We start from the raw sequence: 21511 nt of genomic DNA on the forward strand, positions 1-21511 counted from the left end.
AAACCTTTTATGCAACATTTTTAACTGACAAAGTGAGCTTATCAATGCATGAGATGAGTAATGTTTTTTACTCTTTGCATATTGTGGTCCTTATTCCAAGTTAAATGTCCAGTAAATTTTAGAGACAGACTTTCTTATAGGTATGTATGTTGGCCACTAGCAGCCAATATGTGTACCCTAATGTTTTTCAGTAATAATTTTTATTTTGTAATGCAATTTTTTTAAATACAGTAAATAATTGTAGTTTTCTTTATTTTTATATCAGTATGCACATGTGCAAGATCACAAAACCTGTAACACAGAGTGCTTCTTTTATGGACTTATTTTTTTGAACAGCAGCTCATCATAGTCCTTACAGAAAATGGAATGGGGAAATGCTCTTCCAGAGAACAGAGGTAGAAGGAATGAAAATAATGGATGCGAGGATAGTTTAATAAGTTCAAGCACAACTAAGTATAGATGTTGAACTGTAGCCATTTTTTTACATGATTAGAGGTAAAATGGAGGATTGTTGGTGTTCATTTTTGTGAATCCATGAAAAGATTTTATGGATTCACATCCTCAGGAAATCTGATCCTGAATAGATATCGGAATAAAATATTTTTATAGCACCTTTTATTCCCTAAGGGATTTAGGCCAGGCTTCTCGAGTATTAATTAGCCTTTTACAGATTGGTGGGGCAGCTTATCTCTCTCTCCCCTGCAGCTATCACTATAACATGTTTTGCTATTATGTGGTGGCCCTAAACCCTAACAGGTATATATATAATAGTGATATATTTTTGGAGCTACAGTGTTTAAAATCCTGAGTTTCCATGAGAGGAGACTCATACTGTTTCCACTCCACATGAAAGATAGTCTAACCAAGTATAGGCTGAAGAAAGACCCAGAAAGTTTTTCTTTAGTCAGTGCCTAGAATCAAACCTATAACATAAGTTTTTTTTCCTTATGGTTTAGCACTTTATACCTATCTACTATGGTACGGTCAGTGGATGGTTGGGAAGGAAACTGGAGATCCAGTTGCAAAAGGCTAAACATAGACCATAAACTAATATCATGAAAAGAACATCTGTGGCTGATCAGAACAGTTGTCGTGAATGACACCACGTAAGGTTCTTCAGATTTTTTCCATTGCTTGTATCCAAACATACATAAGAATCATGTGTAGATCTGTTTTGAAATAAGAATAGCAAAATCCATATTGGTGGGCCTTCTGATAGTGAAAATGTTAATGATTGCATGATTTATATCCCCTTTTCAGAATGAGTTGGATATAGAATTGTCCTTTGTTGTTAGAATTGCTGTCGGATAGATACTGTACACATCTGACATGTTTTATAAGTGATACAGATGAGTTAATACTGAAATTTTTTTTAGCCCAGTTGGGTAGATACCATCTGGGCCAGAGACTGATATTAGTATCAAAATTGATGATTTTATTAACATATTTTTATCATGAAAGAACAGGGGAAACATGCATGAATATCATGAACAAGTTGTTCATGATATTGTGGGAGATTTTTCTTGGTCATCTATAGATGTTTGGAGAAACCTGATGTCAGTAGGTCAGCCTTATCTTTGTGATATTAGCATTCTGCTATCACATTGAGAGGTGGAAGCATGTAAAAATTTTTAGTGCTAGGTTACAAAGTATATTATACTCAACAAGAAATTATATTCTGATTTTAATCCTTACTGTAGTGAATGTATTTTTCCTGTATTTGAGTAGTTTTTTGGGATTAATTGTTTTTATTTTATATACTTGAAACATGAGATTGTCAGGCTTAAGTGGCACTGTGAACATTCCTCTCTTAATATTGGACAGTGAAATTGAGTTTTTCACAAAAACTGTTTTACTACTGCTTTTAGTTTGTAATCATAAGCATACGACATGCAATAATTACTGAAAAATTACTCAGCGATATGAATATGCCATTTGTCCGTGTAGCGTCTGTTACATATTATTAATAGTGTTAATAGTATGCATCATTAACACGCTGTTGACGTTTACTACTTTTGTGTTGATAACTAATAATTAAGGAATTGACAGCGTACACTAGAAATATAAATTAAATAAACTTTAATATATACTCTCCAATATTTCGACAAACATCACGTTGCCATCTTCTTGGGAACTTATTACAAAGACAAGTGCACACAAGTACTACATAACAGCAAATGAGAACGGAAGCTAGGAAGCTTATGTTTGCCTAAAGTCCTGATGGTGCCCCCTGATGGGCTATATTGGTAATTCTTGGCCTTTTGGGCTGAAGTTCTTCTGATAAATGTTTCCCAAATTTGGGGCAGTCTCATGCATCCAAATTTGTTGGATGCATAAAACTGCCCCAAACAGGAAGATGGTTTAACATTAAACCATCTTGATGTACTTCAATTCTAACTGCTGACTTACAACTCAAATACAGACTAAGTATTGCTTGATATAATGCCCGATTGACACCATTGTTGTAGCGTATTGAATAGCTTCTCTCTTGGCACCTTGTCATATACCTTTTCCAGATCGATAAAACTTAAATACAGATCTTTGTTATATTCCAATGCTTTCTCAACTATTTGTCGTAAAGTGAAGATCTGATCCTGACAGCCTCTATTTGGCCTGAATCCAGCTTGTTCTTCACCAAGCTTTTCTACCACAATTCTCAACCGTTTCTCAAGTATGCTTGCATAGATCTTTCCAGGAACACTCAGTAGTGAAATACCTCTGTAATTCTCACATTCAGTTTTATTTCTCTTTTTATATATGGGTACTATGAGAGCTCTACTCCAATCATTGGGAATTCGTCCCTCTGTCCAGGCTTTCTGAACTATGCACTGCAGCCACTGTAAGACTTTTATACCACCATATTTCAGCATTTCTGGTCGAATATTATCTACTCCTGCTGCCTTTCCACATTTTAAGCCTTTGATGGCTTTTTCTACTTCAAGTATGGATATGTATTCCTGATTGCATGCCTGATCGGTGTTTTTTACCACTGTGCTGTCATCACTGCTTGTTTTATTTAGCAGTTTTTCAAAGTAATTACTCCATACTTCAAGGATATCTTTTTCTTCCATTTTCATGTCACCTTTATCATCTCTAACTCCTTTTACAGCACTCTTTTCTCCATTCCTAAGCTTCTTTAACAACCTGCAGAATATTTTGCCACCTTCTTGATATTTATTTTCTATATTCTTGCCAAAGTCCTCCCATGACTTTTGTTTAGCTAGTTTTACACAGTGTTTAGCATTCTTGCATTTGTCTCTATATTCTGCTATATTCTGAATATAGAGACTCCACGGATGATTTGGAAGACATGACAGGTTGAGTGATTATGGGCATGAGAGTATTGGACCTGGTCATATGATCAGAAGAGCTATCCATAACCAAGGTGGCCACATTGCCTCTGATTGGCAAAAGCGACCATGTGGCCTTGTAAAACATGAAGAATAATCTGTCAAGAAAGGTTATATATGGAACTACAAGGCAGATAATTATGACAAGCTTAGGTAGAAGCTCAAATTTGTGCCATGGCATAAAATACTGCAAGAGAAGGATGTTAATGGTACATCGAAGATAGTTAACAGTCATTTAGAGGAAGAAATATTAAATTGTATACCTAAAGTAGAGGTGCTTAAGGGTCAAAGCTGTATAACTGAGAGGAGACCTCCACATAGCCTTTAAAGGAATGCGGAGAACCGACCAGGGCTTCTGACCTAATGTCCAATCCTCACCTTCTCGTGGTGCACCCTGTTGGGTATCTACTTTGATACTGAACGAACGAGGATGGGCTGGCAATTTGGGATTTAGCCGACCAAATTGTATTCTTATTGGTTAAACCAAAATAAAAAAATGATGGTACAACATAAAAAATTTCATGCCGGCTGGGGTGTCGCCCGGTTAAACAAGGCCCCCGTTGTTTTCGCCAGGGAACCAGGGCGGACAGCGAAAAGTCAGCTACTGGAACAAATCTGAAAACAAACCCCAACTCAACATCACCAGAGTTAAAGATCGGTACTATCAACGTAAGAAGCCTGAATGGCAAAGAAATGGAGCTAGCTGAGGAATTAGATAAATACCAGATCGACATAATAGGGGTGACTGAAACAAAAAAGACCAAAACTGGTGAGATCTTTCTGAGCAATAAATACAAAATGTTATATTCAGGCAATGACAATCAAGGAAAAGAAGGAGTAGCCATAGTATTCAACACAAAATACGAGGCTAATCTTCTTGAATGGCAGTCAGTCTCAAGTAGAGTAATGTGGGCAAATATGAGAATGGGGAACTGGACAATGAGACTTATTTGTGCCTATGGTCCCACAGAAGGTTCTACTAAGGTAGAAGTGGAGGAATTTTTTGAGGCATTAGAAAAAGCAACTGACACAATGAAAAAGGAAAAGTTGGTCCTTGTTGGGGATCTAAATAGCAGAGTAGGAAATGATTGTGAGACATACAAAAATATTTTGGGAAAATTTGGAGAAAAGAGCAAAGCTAATAATAATGGCAAATATCTGTTGGATTTCTGCTCAGGACATGGACTGGTTATTACTAACACCATGTTCCAACATAAAAATGTGCACAAATTCACATGGAGAGAAGAGGCTATGAATAAAAAAAGTCTCATTGACTATGTTATTGTTGATAGTGATGTTTTCTCCCTGGTGCAGGACACCAGAGTGTACAGAGGATTTGAAATTGGAAGTGATCACTATTTAGTCTTGAGCAGGATAAAATTGAATTTCATATCAAAAAGAATAACATGTAAGAAAGTTTTAAAGCGAATAAAAGTTGAGCAGCTCTCAGATGTGAACTGTAGACTAAAATACAGAAATATTATTGAAAAGATAATGAAAGAGTTTGAGAACAGGAATCAAACCTTGGAGATTCAGTGGCAAACTCTGAAGGAAACATTGATTGATTCTGCCAGAGAGGCATGTGGTGAGGTTGTGTGCAAGGATAAAAAAATCAGAACTCCCTGGTGGACACAGGAAGTTAAAGAGGCAGTGAAGGAAAAGAAGAAAGCATATCAAAAGTTCCTGGCAAATAAGTCAGCTTTTACTCTTACAGAATACAGAGACAAATGTAAGAAAGCTAAAGAGTGTGTAAAACTAGCTAAACAAAAGTCATGGGAGGACTTTGGCAAGAATATAGAAAATAAATATCAAGAAGGTGGCAAAATATTCTGGAGGTTGTTGAAGAAGCTTAGGAATGGAGGAAAGAGTGCTGTAAAAGGAATTAGAGATGATAAAGGTGAAATGAAAACAGGAGAAAAAGATATCCTTGAAGTATGGAGTAATTACTTTGAAAAACTGCTAAATGAAACAAGCAGTGATGACAGCACAGTGATAAAAAAACACTGACCAGGCATGCAGTCAGGAATACATATCCATACTTGAAGTACAAAAAGCCATCAAAGGCTTGAAATATGGAATGGCAGCAGGAGTAGATGATATTCGACCAGAAATGCTGAAGTATGGTGGTATAAGAGTCTTACAGTGCTGCACTGCATAGTTCAGAAAGCCTGGACAGAGGGACGAATTCCCGATGATTGGAGTAGAGCTCTCATAGTACCCATATATAAAAAGGGAAATAAAACAGAATGTGAGAATTACAGAGGTATTTCCCTACTGAGTGTTCCTGGCAAGACCTATGCAAGTATACTTGAGAAACGGTTGAGAAGAATTGTGGAAGAAAAGCTTGGTGAAGAACAAGCTGGATTCAGGCCAAATAGAGGCTGTCAGGATCAGATCTTCTCTTTACGACAAATAGTCGAGAAAGCATGGGAATATAACAAAGATCTGTATTTAAGTTTTGTCTATTTGGAAAAGGCATATGACAAGGTGCCAAGAGAGAAGCTATTCAATACGCTGCAGTTATATGGTGTCAATGGGGCATTATATCAAGCAATACTTTATTTGAGTTGTGAGTCAGCAGTTAGAATTGAAGGAAGTACAGGAAGATGGTTTAATGTTAAATCTGGTGTGAGACAAGGATGTACATTATCCCCTCTGTTATTCATTATCTATATGGATCACATTATGAAGGAATGTGGTATTAAACCTGATATCAAAGTTGGAGATGTTAATGTCAGCTCTTTGCTTTATGTGGATGATGTTATACTTCTAAATAAATCCGCTACAAGTCTGCAAGATTCTCTGACTAAATTGAATAGCTGTTGTAATAGATATGGTATGAAGGTCATCAATAAAAAGACAAAGACAATTAAAATAGGCAGAATCATTGAAAATGTCAACTGTGTTGTGAATGGAGAACCTGTGTAACAAGTAAAACATTTCAGCTACTTAGGCACAATTTTTACTGAAGATGGTAAACTAAATATAGAAATTGACAACAGAATCAGCAAAGCTGGTATCGCGGGAAGTCAATTGAATAAATTCATATGGAATAAGAAAGAAATTAGTCGGAACACTAAATTAGCTGTATACAAGACAGTGTTCAAACCAATTTTAACTTATGGATCTGAGAGCTGGGTCAGAAGTAAAACACTTGACCAAAGACTAGAGACCGCAGATATGAGAGTCCTGAGAAAGATTAGAGGCGTGAACAGATGGCATCAATGGCAATATCATATTAAAAATGAGGATATTAGGAAAGAACACTTGACATTGTCAGCATCCAGGAATGCGTTAGCAGAGCTAATCTCAGATGGTATGGTCACTTAAATAAAATGGGCGAAGAAAGATTAGCAAAACAAGTGTTCTCTGCCAGGTTGGCAGGAAAACGACCCAGAGGAAGACCAAGATATAGGTGGATTGATACGGTACAAAGTTCCTTAGACGATAGAAATATAAGATCTGATAATGTTGGAGTCTTGACAAGTAAGAGACTGATTTGGAGGAAAATTGTAGATAGGAAGTTAGTAATGATGTAATTTTTTCATGTAGTACTGTTATATCCTGTACACCCCTCGAGGGTACATAGCAGGAATTTGATGATGATGATGATGATAATGATGTATGGATATGTATTCCTGTTGTGTGTTTTTTACCACTGTGTTATCACTGCTTGTTTCATTTAGCAATTTTTCGAAGTAATTACTCCATACTTCAAGGATATCTTTTTCTTCCATTTTCATGTCACCTTTATCATCTCTAACTCCTTTTACAGCACTCTTTTCTCCATTCCTAAGCTTCTTTAACAACCTGCAGAATATTTTGCCACCTTCTTGATATTTATTTTCTATATTCTTGCCAAAGTCCTCCCATGACTTTTGTTTAGCTAGTTTTACACAGTGTTTAGCATTCTTGCATTTGTCTCTATATTCTGCTATATTCTGAATATAGAGACTCCACGGATGATTTGGAAGACATGACAGGTTGAGTGATTATGGGCATGAGAGTATTGGACCTGGTCATATGATCAGAAGAGCTATCCATAACCAAGGTGGCCACATTGCCTCTGATTGGCAAAAGCGACCATGTGGCCTTGTAAAACATGAAGAATAATCTGTCAAGAAAGGTTATATATGGAACTACAAGGCAGATAATTATGACAAGCTTAGGTAGAAGCTCAAATTTGTGCCATGGCATAAAATACTGCAAGAGAAGGATGTTAATGGTACATCGAAGATAGTTAACAGTCATTTAGAGGAAGAAATATTAAATTGTATACCTAAAGTAGAGGTGCTTAAGGGTCAAAGCTGTATAACTGAGAGGAGACCTCCACATAGCCTTTAAAGGAATGCGGAGAACCGACCAGGGCTTCTGACCTAATGTCCAATCCTCACCTTCTCGTGGTGCACCCTGTTGGGTATCTACTTTGATACTGAACGAACGAGGATGGGCTGGCAATTTGGGATTTAGCCGACCAAATTGTATTCTTATTGGTTAAACCAAAATAAAAAAATGATGGTACAACATAAAAAATTTCATGCCGGCTGGGGTGTCGCCCGGTTAAACAAGGCCCCCGTTGTTTTCGCCAGGGAACCAGGGCGGACAGCGAAAAGTCAGCTACTGGAACAAATCTGAAAACAAACCCCAACTCAACATCACCAGAGTTAAAGATCGGTACTATCAACGTAAGAAGCCTGAATGGCAAAGAAATGGAGCTAGCTGAGGAATTAGATAAATACCAGATCGACATAATAGGGGTGACTGAAACAAAAAAGACCAAAACTGGTGAGATCTTTCTGAGCAATAAATACAAAATGTTATATTCAGGCAATGACAATCAAGGAAAAGAAGGAGTAGCCATAGTATTCAACACAAAATACGAGGCTAATCTTCTTGAATGGCAGTCAGTCTCAAGTAGAGTAATGTGGGCAAATATGAGAATGGGGAACTGGACAATGAGACTTATTTGTGCCTATGGTCCCACAGAAGGTTCTACTAAGGTAGAAGTGGAGGAATTTTTTGAGGCATTAGAAAAAGCAACTGACACAATGAAAAAGGAAAAGTTGGTCCTTGTTGGGGATCTAAATAGCAGAGTAGGAAATGATTGTGAGACATACAAAAATATTTTGGGAAAATTTGGAGAAAAGAGCAAAGCTAATAATAATGGCAAATATCTGTTGGATTTCTGCTCAGGACATGGACTGGTTATTACTAACACCATGTTCCAACATAAAAATGTGCACAAATTCACATGGAGAGAAGAGGCTATGAATAAAAAAAGTCTCATTGACTATGTTATTGTTGATAGTGATGTTTTCTCCCTGGTGCAGGACACCAGAGTGTACAGAGGATTTGAAATTGGAAGTGATCACTATTTAGTCTTGAGCAGGATAAAATTGAATTTCATATCAAAAAGAATAACATGTAAGAAAGTTTTAAAGCGAATAAAAGTTGAGCAGCTCTCAGATGTGAACTGTAGACTAAAATACAGAAATATTATTGAAAAGATAATGAAAGAGTTTGAGAACAGGAATCAAACCTTGGAGATTCAGTGGCAAACTCTGAAGGAAACATTGATTGATTCTGCCAGAGAGGCATGTGGTGAGGTTGTGTGCAAGGATAAAAAAATCAGAACTCCCTGGTGGACACAGGAAGTTAAAGAGGCAGTGAAGGAAAAGAAGAAAGCATATCAAAAGTTCCTGGCAAATAAGTCAGCTTTTACTCTTACAGAATACAGAGACAAATGTAAGAAAGCTAAAGAGTGTGTAAAACTAGCTAAACAAAAGTCATGGGAGGACTTTGGCAAGAATATAGAAAATAAATATCAAGAAGGTGGCAAAATATTCTGGAGGTTGTTGAAGAAGCTTAGGAATGGAGGAAAGAGTGCTGTAAAAGGAATTAGAGATGATAAAGGTGAAATGAAAACAGGAGAAAAAGATATCCTTGAAGTATGGAGTAATTACTTTGAAAAACTGCTAAATGAAACAAGCAGTGATGACAGCACAGTGATAAAAAAACACTGACCAGGCATGCAGTCAGGAATACATATCCATACTTGAAGTACAAAAAGCCATCAAAGGCTTGAAATATGGAATGGCAGCAGGAGTAGATGATATTCGACCAGAAATGCTGAAGTATGGTGGTATAAGAGTCTTACAGTGCTGCACTGCATAGTTCAGAAAGCCTGGACAGAGGGACGAATTCCCGATGATTCTGGAGGTTGTTGAAGAAGCTCTCATAGTACCCATGGATATAAAAAGTGCTGAAATAAAACAGAATGTGAGATGATTACAGAGGTGAAATTTCCCTACTGAGTGTTCCTTGGCAAGACCTATGCAAGTAATTACTTTGAGAAACGGTTGAGAAGAATTGATGGACAGCAAAAGCTTGGTGAAGAACAAGCTGGATTCAGGCCAATAGAGGCTGTCAGGAATACAGATCTTCTCTTTGACGACAAATAGCCATCAAAGGCTTGAAATATGGAATGGCAGCAGGAGTAGATGATATTCGACCAGAAGATGCTGAAGTATGGTGGTATAAGAGTCTTACAGTGCTGCACTGCATAGTTGGAAAAGGCATATGACAGAGGTGCCAAGATTGGAGTAGAGCTATTCATAGTACGCTGCAGTTATATAAAAAGGTGTCAATGTGGGCATTACAGAGGTATTTCCCTACTGAGTGTTCCTGGCAATACTATGCAAGTATACTTGAGAAACGGTTGTGAGAATCGGCAGTTAGAAAAGCTTGGTGAAGGAAGCTGGATTCAGGCCAAGATAGAGGCTTTAATCAGATCTAAATCTTTGGTGTCGAGACAAGGATGTACATTATCCCCTCTGTTATTCATTATCTATATGGATCACATTATGACAAGGTGCCAATGTGGTATTCAATACGCTGCAGTTATCAAAGTCAATGGAGATGTTAATGTCAAGCAATACTTTATTTGAGTTGTGAGTCGGCAGTTAGAATTGAAGGAAGTACAGGAAGATGGTTTAATGTTAAATCTGGTGTGAGACAAGGATGTACATTATCCCCTCTGTTATTCATTATCTATATGGATCACATTATGAAGGAATGTGGTATTAAACCTGATATCAAAGTTGGAGATGTTAATGTCAGCTCTTTGCTTTATGTGGATGATGTTATACTTCTAAATAAATCCGCTACAAGTCTGCAAGATTCTCTGACTAAATTGAATAGCTGTTGTAATAGATATGGTATGAAGGTCATCAATAAAAAGACAAAGACAATTAAAATAGGCAGAATCATTGAAAATGTCAACTGTGTTGTGAATGGAGAACCTGTGTAACAAGTAAAACATTTCAGCTACTTAGGCACAATTTTTACTGAAGATGGTAAACTAAATATAGAAATTGACAACAGAATCAGCAAAGCTGGTATCGCGGGAAGTCAATTGAATAAATTCATATGGAATAAGAAAGAAATTAGTCGGAACACTAAATTAGCTGTATACAAGACAGTGTTCAAACCAATTTTAACTTATGGATCTGAGAGCTGGGTCAGAAGTAAAACACTTGACCAAAGACTAGAGACCGCAGATATGAGAGTCCTGAGAAAGATTAGAGGCGTGAACAGATGGCATCAATGGCAATATCATATTAAAAATGAGGATATTAGGAAAGAACACTTGACATTGTCAGCATCCAGGAATGCGTTAGCAGAGCTAATCTCAGATGGTATGGTCACTTAAATAAAATGGGCGAAGAAAGATTAGCAAAACAAGTGTTCTCTGCCAGGTTGGCAGGAAAACGACCCAGAGGAAGACCAAGATATAGGTGGATTGATACGGTACAAAGTTCCTTAGACGATAGAAATATAAGATCTGATAATGTTGGAGTCTTGACAAGTAAGAGACTGATTTGGAGGAAAATTGTAGATAGGAAGTTAGTAATGATGTAATTTTTTCATGTAGTACTGTTATATCCTGTACACCCCTCGAGGGTACATAGCAGGAATTTGATGATGATGATGATGATGATAATGATGTATGGATATGTATTCCTGTTGTGTGTTTTTTACCACTGTGTTATCACTGCTTGTTTCATTTAGCAATTTTTCGAAGTAATTACTCCATACTTCAAGGATATCTTTTTCTTCCATTTTCATGTCACCTTTATCATCTCTAACTCCTTTTACAGCACTCTTTTCTCCATTCCTAAGCTTCTTTAACAACCTGCAGAATATTTTGCCACCTTCTTGATATTTATTTTCTATATTCTTGCCAAAGTCCTCCCATGACTTTTGTTTAGCTAGTTTTACACAGTGTTTAGCATTCTTGCATTTGTCTCTATATTCTGCTATATTCTGAATATAGAGACTCCACGGATGATTTGGAAGACATGACAGGTTGAGTGATTATGGGCATGAGAGTATTGGACCTGGTCATATGATCAGAAGAGCTATCCATAACCAAGGTGGCCACATTGCCTCTGATTGGCAAAAGCGACCATGTGGCCTTGTAAAACATGAAGAATAATCTGTCAAGAAAGGTTATATATGGAACTACAAGGCAGATAATTATGACAAGCTTAGGTAGAAGCTCAAATTTGTGCCATGGCATAAAATACTGCAAGAGAAGGATGTTAATGGTACATCGAAGATAGTTAACAGTCATTTAGAGGAAGAAATATTAAATTGTATACCTAAAGTAGAGGTGCTTAAGGGTCAAAGCTGTATAACTGAGAGGAGACCTCCACATAGCCTTTAAAGGAATGCGGAGAACCGACCAGGGCTTCTGACCTAATGTCCAATCCTCACCTTCTCGTGGTGCACCCTGTTGGGTATCTACTTTGATACTGAACGAACGAGGATGGGCTGGCAATTTGGGATTTAGCCGACCAAATTGTATTCTTATTGGTTAAACCAAAATAAAAAAATGATGGTACAACATAAAAAATTTCATGCCGGCTGGGGTGTCGCCCGGTTAAACAAGGCCCCCGTTGTTTTCGCCAGGGAACCAGGGCGGACAGCGAAAAGTCAGCTACTGGAACAAATCTGAAAACAAACCCCAACTCAACATCACCAGAGTTAAAGATCGGTACTATCAACGTAAGAAGCCTGAATGGCAAAGAAATGGAGCTAGCTGAGGAATTAGATAAATACCAGATCGACATAATAGGGGTGACTGAAACAAAAAAGACCAAAACTGGTGAGATCTTTCTGAGCAATAAATACAAAATGTTATATTCAGGCAATGACAATCAAGGAAAAGAAGGAGTAGCCATAGTATTCAACACAAAATACGAGGCTAATCTTCTTGAATGGCAGTCAGTCTCAAGTAGAGTAATGTGGGCAAATATGAGAATGGGGAACTGGACAATGAGACTTATTTGTGCCTATGGTCCCACAGAAGGTTCTACTAAGGTAGAAGTGGAGGAATTTTTTGAGGCATTAGAAAAAGCAACTGACACAATGAAAAAGGAAAAGTTGGTCCTTGTTGGGGATCTAAATAGCAGAGTAGGAAATGATTGTGAGACATACAAAAATATTTTGGGAAAATTTGGAGAAAAGAGCAAAGCTAATAATAATGGCAAATATCTGTTGGATTTCTGCTCAGGACATGGACTGGTTATTACTAACACCATGTTCCAACATAAAAATGTGCACAAATTCACATGGAGAGAAGAGGCTATGAATAAAAAAAGTCTCATTGACTATGTTATTGTTGATAGTGATGTTTTCTCCCTGGTGCAGGACACCAGAGTGTACAGAGGATTTGAAATTGGAAGTGATCACTATTTAGTCTTGAGCAGGATAAAATTGAATTTCATATCAAAAAGAATAACATGTAAGAAAGTTTTAAAGCGAATAAAAGTTGAGCAGCTCTCAGATGTGAACTGTAGACTAAAATACAGAAATATTATTGAAAAGATAATGAAAGAGTTTGAGAACAGGAATCAAACCTTGGAGATTCAGTGGCAAACTCTGAAGGAAACATTGATTGATTCTGCCAGAGAGGCATGTGGTGAGGTTGTGTGCAAGGATAAAAAAATCAGAACTCCCTGGTGGACACAGGAAGTTAAAGAGGCAGTGAAGGAAAAGAAGAAAGCATATCAAAAGTTCCTGGCAAATAAGTCAGCTTTTACTCTTACAGAATACAGAGACAAATGTAAGAAAGCTAAAGAGTGTGTAAAACTAGCTAAACAAAAGTCATGGGAGGACTTTGGCAAGAATATAGAAAATAAATATCAAGAAGGTGGCAAAATATTCTGGAGGTTGTTGAAGAAGCTTAGGAATGGAGGAAAGAGTGCTGTAAAAGGAATTAGAGATGATAAAGGTGAAATGAAAACAGGAGAAAAAGATATCCTTGAAGTATGGAGTAATTACTTTGAAAAACTGCTAAATGAAACAAGCAGTGATGACAGCACAGTGATAAAAAAACACTGACCAGGCATGCAGTCAGGAATACATATCCATACTTGAAGTACAAAAAGCCATCAAAGGCTTGAAATATGGAATGGCAGCAGGAGTAGATGATATTCGACCAGAAATGCTGAAGTATGGTGGTATAAGAGTCTTACAGTGCTGCACTGCATAGTTCAGAAAGCCTGGACAGAGGGACGAATTCCCGATGATTGGAGTAGAGCTCTCATAGTACCCATATATAAAAAGGGAAATAAAACTGAATGTGAGAATTACAGAGGTATTTCCCTACTGAGTGTTCCTGGCAAGACCTATGCAAGTATACTTGAGAAACGGTTGAGAAGAATTGTGGAAGAAAAGCTTGGTGAAGAACAAGCTGGATTCAGGCCAAATAGAGGCTGTCAGGATCAGATCTTCTCTTTACGACAAATAGTCGAGAAAGCATGGGAATATAACAAAGATCTGTATTTAAGTTTTGTCTATTTGGAAAAGGCATATGACAAGGTGCCAAGAGAGAAGCTATTCAATACGCTGCAGTTATATGGTGTCAATGGGGCATTATATCAAGCAATACTTTATTTGAGTTGTGAGTCAGCAGTTAGAATTGAAGGAAGTACAGGAAGATGGTTTAATGTTAAATCTGGTGTGAGACAAGGATGTACATTATCCCCTCTGTTATTCATTATCTATATGGATCACATTATGAAGGAATGTGGTATTAAACCTGATATCAAAGTTGGAGATGTTAATGTCAGCTCTTTGCTTTATGTGGATGATGTTATACTTCTAAATAAATCCGCTACAAGTCTGCAAGATTCTCTGACTAAATTGAATAGCTGTTGTAATAGATATGGTATGAAGGTCATCAATAAAAAGACAAAGACAATTAAAATAGGCAGAATCATTGAAAATGTCAACTGTGTTGTGAATGGAGAACCTGTGTAACAAGTAAAACATTTCAGCTACTTAGGCACAATTTTTACTGAAGATGGTAAACTAAATATAGAAATTGACAACAGAATCAGCAAAGCTGGTATCGCGGGAAGTCAATTGAATAAATTCATATGGAATAAGAAAGAAATTAGTCGGAACACTAAATTAGCTGTATACAAGACAGTGTTCAAACCAATTTTAACTTATGGATCTGAGAGCTGGGTCAGAAGTAAAACACTTGACCAAAGACTAGAGACCGCAGATATGAGAGTCCTGAGAAAGATTAGAGGCGTGAACAGATGGCATCAATGGCAATATCATATTAAAAATGAGGATATTAGGAAAGAACACTTGACATTGTCAGCATCCAGGAATGCGTTAGCAGAGCTAATCTCAGATGGTATGGTCACTTAAATAAAATGGGCGAAGAAAGATTAGCAAAACAAGTGTTCTCTGCCAGGTTGGCAGGAAAACGACCCAGAGGAAGACCAAGATATAGGTGGATTGATACGGTACAAAGTTCCTTAGACGATAGAAATATAAGATCTGATAATGTTGGAGTCTTGACAAGTAAGAGACTGATTTGGAGGAAAATTGTAGATAGGAAGTTAGTAATGATGTAATTTTTTCATGTAGTACTGTTATATCCTGTACACCCCTCGAGGGTACATAGCAGGAATTTGATGATGATGATGATGATAATGATGTATGGATATGTATTCCTGTTGTGTGTTTTTTACCACTGTGTTATCACTGCTTGTTTCATTTAGCAATTTTTCGAAGTAATTACTCCATACTTCAAGTATATCTTTTTCTCCTGTTTTTATGTAACCTTTATCATCTCTAACTCCTTTTACAGCACTCTTTCTTCCATTTCTAAGCTTCTTCGACAATCTCCAGAATATCTTACCACCTTCTTGATATTTATTTTCTGTTCTTGCCAAAGTCCTCTCATGACTTTTGTTTAGCTAGTTTTACACAGTGTTTGGCTTTCTTACATTTGTCTCTGTATTCTCTAAGAACACAAGCTAACTTATTTGCCAGGAACCTTTGATATGCTTTCTTCTTTTCCTTCACTGCCTCTTTAACTTCCTATGTCCACCATGGAGTTCTGATTTTTCTATCCTTGCAGACAACCTCACCACATGCTTCTCTGTGAATCATTCAGCGTTTTCTTCAAGGCTTGCCACTGAATCTGCAAGGTTTGGTTTCTGTTCTCAAACTCTTTCATTTTTTTCTTCAATAATCCTTGTGTATTTTAGTGTACAGATTACATCTGAGAGCTGCTCAACTTTTATTCGCTTTAAATCTTTCTTACATGTTAGTCTTTTCAATATGAAATTCAATTTTATCCTGCTCAAGACTAAATAGTGATCGCTTCCAATTTCAAATCCTCTTTACACTCTGGTGTCCTGCACCAGGGAGAAAACATCACTATCAACAATAACAAACTCATTGAGACTTTTCTTATTCCTTGCCTCCTCTCTCCATGTGAATTTGTATACATTTTTATGTTGGAACATGGTGTTAGTAATAACCAGCCCATGACCTGAGCAGAAAAATTATTTGTCATTATTATTGGCTTTGCTCTTTTCTCCAAATTTTTCCAAAATATTTTTGTATGTCTGACAATCACTTCCTACTCTGCTATTTAGATCCCCAACAAGGACCAACTTTTCCTTTTTCATTGTGTCAGTTGCTTTTTCTAAAGCCTCAAAAAATTCCTCCACTTCTACCTTAGTAGAACTTTCTGTGGGACTATAGGCACAAATAAGTCTCATTATCCAGTTCCCCATTCTGATATTTGCCCAAATCACTCTACATGACACTGCCTGCCATTCAAGAAGATGAGCCTCGTATTTTGTGTTGAATACTATGGCTACTCCTTCTTTTCTTTGATTGTCATTGCCTGAATATAACATTTTGTATTTATTGTTCAGAAAGATCTCACCAGTCTTTGTCTTTTGTTTCAGTCACCCCTATTATGTCGATCTGGTACCTATCTAATTCCTCAGCTAGCTCCATTTCTTTGCCATTCAGGCTTCTTATGTTGATAGTACCGATCTTTAACTTTGGTGATGTTGAGTTGGGGTGTGCTTTCAGATTTGTTCCAGTAGCTGACTTTTTTTTGCTGTTCGCCCTGGTTCCCTGGCGAAAACAACCGATGCCTTGTTTAACCAGGCGACACCCAACTGGCATGAAATTCTGCCATGTTGTACCATCATTTTGTATTTTGATTTAAGCCAATAAGAATACAATTTGGTCGGCTAAATTCCAAATTGCCAGCCCATCCTCGTTCGTTCAGTATCCAGGTAGATACCCAACAGGATGCACCACGAGAAGGTGAGGATTGGACATTAGGTCAGAAGTTCTAGTTGGTTCTCCGCATTCCTTTAAAGGCAATGTGGAGGTCTCCTCTCAGTTATACAGCTTTGACCCTTAAGCACCCCCCCCCCCAAAAAAAAACTTTGTAATTGAATTTATTTAAATTTGAACTGATTTATTTTTATACTTTTTATAAAATGCAGATATATGTATACGAATGTTGTATTGTGTTATTAAAATGAGTTATTGTGGAAATGTTTACTTTTATTTTCAATAAACTAAAAAAAGTGCTTTTTTTGAAGCCTCATAATGATGTTGCGCCTCGGGCCTCTAAAAGTATAAATGCAGCGCTGCTCTTATGACATTATAGAATCTCATATTCTTGTGGTCTAGACTGGGTTGGTTCGAAACTAAAGTTTTAAATTGAGAAAAAATGAAAGTTTGGCCTAACCCTGAATAAGCTGCCAGAATATTGGTGTGGTGTTGCAAAACTCATCATAATGTTAATTACTGATATAAACCATATTGGTCTGTTGCAGTTTCATTATCCATCTAATATCTTCTATTGAGGTCCACCTGGCCTTCTCTTTCCAGTGGGTTTATATTTTATTAATTGTTTAGGATATTGGGTGTTGGCCATTCAGTTTACATTTTCTATCCAATTTTGTTAGTAATTGCTTAGTTTTTCTTCTGTTGATTTTATTTTTAGTGTTTTTAAAATATCCTTTTTTTTTTTTTTTGGTCTAATGTATGTTTTGCTTTTCTTCTCATGAATCTCTTTTCACTTGTTTTTATTCTTTATCTTGTTTGTTTATTGCCAAAATTTAATAAAGGTAGGCATATCTAAAGTGTTCAATATTTTCAACTATGTTTCTTTTTGTGCAATATTTGGATTGAGTGTTCTATTTATCAGGACCATATTCTGTAAAAATTTTGAAGTTTTTAATTTTATGTCTTTTTCTCCTTCATATGATATTTCATATCCAAGATAATTGAAAGTATTTATCTCTTCTATTATTTTATTATTAATAACTATTTTATTCCTAACTGGAGTTTGTCCACAAAATGCCATTGTTTTAATTTTATCTGTGGATATTTTCATTCCAAACTGTTCCACTATAATGTTTAAATTATATATTGCTCTTCATAAACTGTCTTCTTTCTCTGATATTATTACCTGCTCATCTACAAATAATAGTGTATTTTGTTTGTTATTCCAGGAAATTTCTATATCTGAATTGTTTAAGGTGTTCTACTATATTAATATAAATATTAAAAAGTGTTCAAGACAGAGATCACCCCTGTCTTACTCCATGGTTTATAGATTGTTTTTCAGTCATTTTTTCGTTTATTTTTATTTCATTATCTTTGTATACATTCAGTATTGCTATAGTAAAATATTACATATTTATTCTTTGGAATATATCAAACAGTATGTATCTTTTTACTTTATTTTTTACAAATGCTTTTTCATAATCTATAAACAAAAGATAAATTCTCTTCTTTTCTCTATAAGTAGTTTTAAACAGAAAGCGCATCCGTTATAGACCATCCTTTCTGAATCCATTTTGACATTCCAATATTTTTTCACTGTATAGTTTCAATAAGTATTCTACTATATATTTTGTAGCATATATTCAATAAACTAATAGTTCTGTAATTAGCAGAACTATTAGTTTATTGAATTAGGTTTTATTTTATCCTCCTTTTTAAATATAGGTAGTATACTTGTATTCCACTCTATTGGTATGGGCCCATTTGTGTATATTTTATTTAAAAATTTTAATATCTCTGGTGAAATTTTTTTCCAGCAAATTTACACAGTTTGGAGTTTATCCCTTCCATCTTCTGCTGATTTACCATTTTTTATTTTTTTTTTTTATTGTTATTTTATCATTTAAAGCATTTTGTAAGTTTTTAGTGTGATTTTTTTTTTTTTTTATGTTAGTATTATCTCTCCAAAGGTCTCTAAAGTAATCCAAGAATTCTTTAAAATCTATTTTACAATTTATATTTGCAATTTCTTTTATATCTGCATTCTGTGCTTTAGTATTTTATATGCATTGGGTCTTATTTTGTATATATCATTTTCTAGATAAGATACAAACTTTTCCCAGCTCTTTCTGTCTCTCTTTCTAGTTTCTTTTTTGGTTATTGCTCATCTTTTTTTATATTCAATTTCATCTTGTTTTTTGCTACTTAACCATTTTTAAAGGCCAGCTTTTTATTTTCAATTGTTTAATTTCATTTATTTTTTAATTTTTATTTTCAGTTTTTATTTTGTCTGTAATTTTTTATTTTGATATTTTTGTGTTCCTAGGCTTTGATATTCTTCTGATATAATAATTTCTTTTATATTATTCCATTCTTTCTTGTGATGTCTTTATTTTCTTGTATTTTTTCTAAGTAGTTATTAATCCTCTGTTGGTATAAATTTCTTATACTTAAATCGTTTAGTAGTCTTACTTTGTAATTAGATTTTGTTTCTCTAGTTTATTTATTTTGTATTTTTTCTAACTTTGGAAACCTTAATTTTGCCTGCACTAAATAATTATCTCTATCAATTTCTAGTCCTCTCCTGACTTTAACATCTAGGAAGAAGTTTGCTGCTTTTTTCGAAACCTTTTTCAAGAAAATAGTCATTATAATTTTCTCTAGTATAAAGTAATGACTAATAAAATTCCCCCTTATTATACATTTTAGTCGTAAAGATATAAATATATCTTTATATACTCTTCTTTTCTCAAACTAATGATAAATTGTTTTTATTTAAAAATGATGTAATGATTGACTTCACTGACATTGTTTTTTTTATTTTTATTTTTTAGGCAGTTGTTTTCAGAAGGACACACTGGAATTAATTTTGAAAAATATGAAGATATTCCAGTAGAAGCTAGTGGAGAAGATTCTCCCTGCCATATTGATACTGTAAGTTTGAAAGAGCAATATTCTTTGGAAGAAGTGAAGAACTGAAATGCTTGATGACTAATCACTAATTAGCTGAATTTCTTAGCTTATTAAAAACAATTCTTACAAAACCATGTTTTCATGACTAGTTTTGCTGACTGATAGCTTCTTCAGAATAAGTATATATAAAGAATACAATGTACTTTTACTGGTAACTTTTTCAGGATAAGTACATATAAAAGGGCATGCCGTATTTTTCTGAAACTAACTGTTAACAGTACAAACAAATATAGAAATAAATATGGCATTTGAGTTGAACTTTATAAGGAACTTGTGTTGTCTGTTCTTTTAGTAATGTTTAGATGAATGTCTTGAGGAAACCATGTGAAAGAATCACTACAGCAGATTGTTTGGTATGTTGTAATAAGTCATTTTCATCTTACTAGACATCATAATTAACTTCCATTCCACACATCTCTTTCACACACAACATATGTTGTGTGTGAAAGAGATGTGTGGTTAAGTCTGACTTTTATGAAATACTTAACTTCTACTAGTCAGACCTACATATGGTAAATACTAGGAAATAATTTTATATACTCTTGGGTATTTATTTTTAAAAGGGTTGCTGCCTTTTTGGCAGTATTAAAGACTTTGGATATTCTGAATTGGTTTTTGTGGGCAGTTTTGATTTATGCTTCATTCTTTCAGTAATGTAGTAGTATTGGCAAATGTCTTAGTAGACATTTGCCAATGTGTGGAACGTGCATACATTTTTTTTGCATGATTTGTTAATATTTTGTTAAGAGTAGTTTTTTAATGAATAGCAGACTTCTCAGGTTGAGTATTAAGGATAAATTGATGCTATAATAATTGCTCTTTCCATTTATTCTTGCAATGCTCTTATTGTAAATCTAAGAATAATCCTGAACCTCTCTGAAATTTAATCAAGAATTGTGCTTGCAGCATGTATGAGGTGGCTTTTCAGCAGATTTCTAAAGAAATTCCACCTTATTTTTTGTTGATCCAGATATCTTAAAAAGAGAGAGAGAGAATTTTTCATTTTCCAACTCCAATCAGTTTTTGATTATGTGAATTGAGAAAGAGAAGGAAATTATTTAAATCAGACAGATTTTGCTTCCATACAATGAAAAAGTATGTAGAAACATAACAATGGCTAAGTTTTAGGCTAGTTCTAGGTAGGAATTCTTCACAATTTTTCATTAAAAATTTGTTACTGGTAGAGATATACACTCTCATTGGTATTAAACCAGACTGTTGATCATAGAGTTTCAAATTGCTATTCTAATTTGAAAAAAATAGGATGGTGACAATCCATTCATTCCATGATTTTTTTTGGGGGGGGGGGGATTTTTTTTTTCCTGGCCTGGTTGGCTGAGTGATTAGCATATCCGCTCTCCAGTCAAAAGGCTGTAGGTTCAAATCCCATTGTGGGCATGAATGTTTGTGATTGTAAAAATAATAGTGGTGGTGGGCTTGTAGATGGTGTTGGCAGAGTTGTAGAGTAGGTGCCCTCCCTCAATGAGTCCTTGGACTCCTTATAGGTGTCATGTAATAATAATAATAAAAAAGTTCAATAAGAAAAACTTCTT

General features: G+C 35.4%; 1 protein-coding gene across 3 annotated transcripts in view; it reads left to right on the forward strand.

Annotated features, from left to right (window-relative positions):
* The window catches only part of bel (ATP-dependent RNA helicase bel), a 312654-nt gene that overhangs the window by 138925 nt on the left and 152218 nt on the right, over positions 1 to 21511 (forward strand). For all 3 annotated transcript variants that reach the window (XM_090413999.1, XM_090414000.1, XM_090414001.1), the window contains one exon: positions 19820 to 19919. In XM_090413999.1, the coding sequence (XP_090270125.1) occupies positions 19820 to 19919 (100 nt within the window). The remainder of the gene's footprint in view (positions 1 to 19819; positions 19920 to 21511) is intronic.

This window comes from Typopeltis vanoorti, chromosome 24 (assembly GCF_054136105.1).
Source record: "Typopeltis vanoorti isolate ZY-2024b chromosome 24, IOZ_Tvanoo_1.0, whole genome shotgun sequence".
NCBI lineage: Eukaryota > Metazoa > Arthropoda > Arachnida > Uropygi > Thelyphonidae > Typopeltis > Typopeltis vanoorti.